This window comes from Manacus vitellinus, unplaced genomic scaffold, assembly GCF_001715985.3.
Source record: "Manacus vitellinus isolate BGI_N305 unplaced genomic scaffold, ASM171598v3 scaffold_123_pilon, whole genome shotgun sequence".
Lineage (NCBI taxonomy): Eukaryota > Metazoa > Chordata > Aves > Passeriformes > Pipridae > Manacus > Manacus vitellinus.
The window spans coordinates 106,701-110,728 of record NW_021938915.1 but is presented as its reverse complement, the minus strand read 5'-3'; the positions used below and the strand labels follow the sequence as shown (position 1 = coordinate 110,728).

Here is a 4,028-nt window from a genome sequence, read left to right as displayed (position 1 = left end):
CACCCCTCACCCCCAGGTTTGGGGGGCACAGGGGGTTCACTGGCTCTGTGCCCCCTCCTCAGAGCTTTGCCGCATCAATGAGGACCAGAAGGTGGCCCTTGACCTCGACCCCTATGTGAAGAAGCTGCTCAACGCCCGGCGCCGGGTGGTGCTGGTCAACAACATCCTGCAGAACGCCCAGGTGGGGCTCTGGGGGGCAAAGAGGGGTTGTGGGGGGTCCCAGAGCCCCCCTGGGCACTCACAGAGGGGGGTTTTCCTGCCCAGGAGCGGCTACGGAGGCTGAACCACAGCGTGGCCAAGGAGACCGTGCGGAGGAGGGCGATGCTGGAGGCTGGGGGCTACCAGGGCAAGTGAGAGCCAGGGGAGCAGGTATCCCCGGGATCACAGCCTTGGGAATTCGGGGGGTGTCCCTCCTCACCTGCCACACGGGGAGCAGGGACCTCCCCCCGAGTCGTGTGCCCGATTTGGGGGCGCTGGAATAAAAGTGACGCCGGAGTCCGTGATGGTGCCACGTCCCTGAGGGGTCTTGGGGACAGTGGGGAAAGCAGGGGTTGCCAGGGGGGGTCTGGGCACAAGCAGGGGGCGTTGGGCAGCCCCAGGGGGGTTTGGAGGCATTGGGCAGCCCCAAGGGGGTTTGGGAAGCCCACGGTGAAGTGAGGGCACCCCCCAGGTAGGGTTTGGGTGTCGCCAGGTGGGATTTGGGGTTTGGGCAGCCCCAGGTGGGATTTAGGTGTCCTCAGGTGGGATTTGGGGTTCAGACACCCCCCAGGTGGGTCCTTTCAACTTCTGGAACCTTCTCCTGCCACCCCACCAGCGTCATTCCCATCCATCCTGTGTGTCCCTGACCAACCAGGACTCACTGGAAAGGGGGAACACTTTAATGTGCAACTTATAAAACACGGACAGGGCCAAGTCAGAGGCCTTCTCCTGCCCCAGGTGTCCCTGTGCCCTCACTCCTGGGTCTCCATGCTCTCCTCCTCCTCTCCTGCTGCTGGCTCTTCCTGGTTTTCCTCTTCCTCCTCCCCTTCCTTCTTCTCTGGAGGTTTCTCGTAAGCCTTCTCCGAGGGTGTCACGATCACCCCGTCCCACGTGGACATCTCGGACGCCAGGTCTGCCCCAACAGGTGGCACTGGATTCCAGCCCCATTCCCACCTGGACACCCCCGGGATTCCAGCTCCATTCCCCCCTGAATGCCCCTGGGAGTCCAGCCCCATTCCCACCTGGACACTCCAGGGATTCCAGCCCCATTCCCACCCGGACACCCCTGGGATTCCAGCCCCATTCTCACAGGGACACCCCCACTCACAGCTGGCATCTCCCTCCTGTCCCAGGATTTTCCGGTAGCCCCCGTGGGACAGGATGCGGACGAGGGTCTGGGCCGTGTAACACACCATGTCCTGGGGGTGGGGAGGGGTCAGTGCAGGGACAGGGACCCCCTGAGCATCCCCTCCCCTGTGAGCACCCCTCCCCTGCGGGGATCTCCCTCACCTGCTGTTCCAGCGTCATCACCGTGTGCACCCGGAAGTTGCCGCTCTCGCAGGGATCCGTGATGCCCACAGATCCGGGCAGGAAGAGCCCAGCTGCCAGGATCTGGAGGCAGCGCCTGCACACAGGACATTTCAGGTTCAAACTGGAGCATTCCAGCAGAAATACAGCCAGCAGCTCCCAGCTGGAGGAGCTGGATTCATCTCTCAGGCACCGCTCCAGTGGTTTTACGGGGAAAACGGAGCCACAGCAGGAATTTATCCCCTGGGATTGACCTGTAGGCGATGTTGAGAGCCAGGGGCTGCCGGGTGGGGTTGTTCATCACGGCGTAGTGCCCCTGGAAAGGGAAGGGCAGAGGAATTAGGGCAGGAAGGGAAGAATCCCAGCTCAGGGGGAGAATCCCAAGCCCTACTGGGATTGGGATCAGCTCCACATCCATGTCCCCCACCAGCAGGTCCAGGATCCACGGCGTGAGCGGCTCAAAGCCGGGGAAGCGGATCCTCAGGTCCTTGAGCAGCCGGATCAGGACCTTCACCCTGGGGCAGAGGCAGGAGGAGGGTCAGTCCTGCACCACCAGCACCACTCCACATTCTCCATAGGGAGACCCATGATCCTTGGATCCATGATTCCCTTGGAACTCACGTGGACTGCGAGGCGTTCTCCTCGAACCACCGCGCGTGCCGGATGGCGGCCAGGGCACTCTGCAGCACCTTGATGTCCACTGCAAGAAGCACAAAGTCCCAGTTTTCCAACCCAAAGAGGCACAGGGAGGGCGCACCAGGCGCTCCCTCTGCCCCGGATCCCAGTGGGAAGCGCGGCCGGGCCCTCACGGTGCAGCTCCGGGTCCAGCTTGCGCAGGTTGGGTGGCACGGTGGTGATGAGGATCTTCACCGTGGCGTCGGCTGAGCTGATCTCAAAGCCCGTCTCGTTGGTCAGCATGGTCAGCACTGGGGGGGAAAACCGGGAATTCCACATGGAGGGGCTGGAAAACTCCTGGGAACACGGGAACTCAGCCTGCATCGCTCCAGAGGTCCCACCTTCGCTGGGGTCCTGAGCCCTCAGGCTCTCCACCACCTTGTTCCCCAAGGCTGCCACGGCTTCCACTGGGGAAAAGAAGGAAAAGGAGAAGGGTTGGAGCAGGGCTGGGAGTCGCTCCGATCCCACCTGATCCCAGCCAGCCAGCACTCACGGGTGGGCAGGATCTTCAGGATCACCACCAGATCCGCCACGTTGTGCCCTGTGGTCATCGTGCCCTTCTTGTAGGAGCCCACCTGGCGAACCTCCTCAATTTGCTGTGGGAAGGACAACCCCAAATCCCAGGAATTCAACACAGTGCAGCATTTTGGGGGCTCAGTATTTATCCTTAATCTGCCCTGGGCCAGGACCACCAGGGCCCTTGTGAGGGACCATCTCTCCAGGGCGCTCTTTTCCCAATCCCACCAGTCCATCATCTCCCCACGGAGCTCTTTTCCCAACTTTGGGCTCACCACTTCAAAGGTTCCGGGTGCCACGATTAAGTTGTCGATGACATTGTTGATCTTGGTCACCAGGGACAGGATGGAAGCCTGGGAAGGAACAGGAGGGGGGGATTATCCAGGAAAACCTCTCAACAATTCCACTTGCAGAGCACAAAATCATCCAAGAATCTCCTCCTGGGTGCTCATTCCAGAGAATTAATTCATTTTTAGGCCGCTCCTGTGAGTCCCTGAAGGACTTCGGATTCTCCAACACCCATCCCAAGGATCTGAGGGAATTTTGGGCACCTGCTCAGCAGCGGTGGGAGCCAGGTCCTGATTCCTCTTGAGCAGGGCCTCACTGAAGGCTGTCTCATCAGCTGCAGGTTTGACACGAGGAAAGGCCATCTCACACTGGAATGGGATGAAATTCCCACTGGGATTTTACTTTCCAACACAATTCCCTGTTCACATGATCCTACCGGAGCTCCACAAGTGTCCAGGAGCTCCCACCTGTGCAGCTTCAGAGGGTTTTATTAACTATATTAATTAATTTAATAATTTAACTCATTAAATCTGCAGCTACCGGGCCTTGGAATCACATCCCTAAAGGGCAGAAACTCAGGGAATTCGGGATGAGGGAATGATTTCTTCCTGGAAAAGGTGGGAAACAGGTGTTGCTGCGGGACCGAGAGGACACCTGAGAGGAGGTGACAGGTATTGGGGTCACCCCGAGGGTTGGAGAGGGGGGACAAACCTCAATCCAGGGATTGATCTGGTATAATCCCTCCCAAAAAATGATCCAACGCCCCCAAACCAGGGATGGGGGGTCGTTCAAGCTGGAAAACCCCTGGCAATCCCCAGAAAAGCCCCCCTGGATCCCCTCGGAACGGGGGTTACTCACAACATAGAAGTCAAAGGGGATGTGGGGCACAAAGGGCCGGAACCTAAAGGGGAGAGAAGACCCCACTTCACTCTCTGGGCAGGGCTTTGTCCCCCCCAAACCCACCCTCCTGTCACGACAGAGCGCTGTCACGACATGTGGGATGGCCTGGCAGGGTTACCTGAGCATCCCCCCCCAGGACCCCC

The 4,028-nt window shown here is 59.7% G+C and overlaps 1 protein-coding gene across 1 annotated transcript; it reads right to left on the bottom strand.

Moving 5' to 3' along the window:
• Positions 1 to 862: 862 nt before the first annotated feature.
• ILF2 (interleukin enhancer binding factor 2) lies at positions 863 to 3,953 on the bottom strand. Its single transcript, XM_018067813.1, has 12 exons — positions 3,844 to 3,953; positions 3,249 to 3,353; positions 2,973 to 3,050; positions 2,675 to 2,777; positions 2,523 to 2,588; positions 2,316 to 2,432; positions 2,128 to 2,206; positions 1,934 to 2,021; positions 1,761 to 1,822; positions 1,489 to 1,603; positions 1,307 to 1,397; positions 863 to 1,111 (listed from the first exon to the last, which is right to left on the bottom strand). Exons 2-12 carry the CDS (start codon positions 3,345 to 3,347, stop codon positions 951 to 953), a joined length of 1,059 nt encoding a protein of 352 aa, XP_017923302.1. The 5' UTR covers positions 3,348 to 3,353; positions 3,844 to 3,953; the 3' UTR covers positions 863 to 950.
• Positions 3,954 to 4,028: the final 75 nt, after the last annotated feature.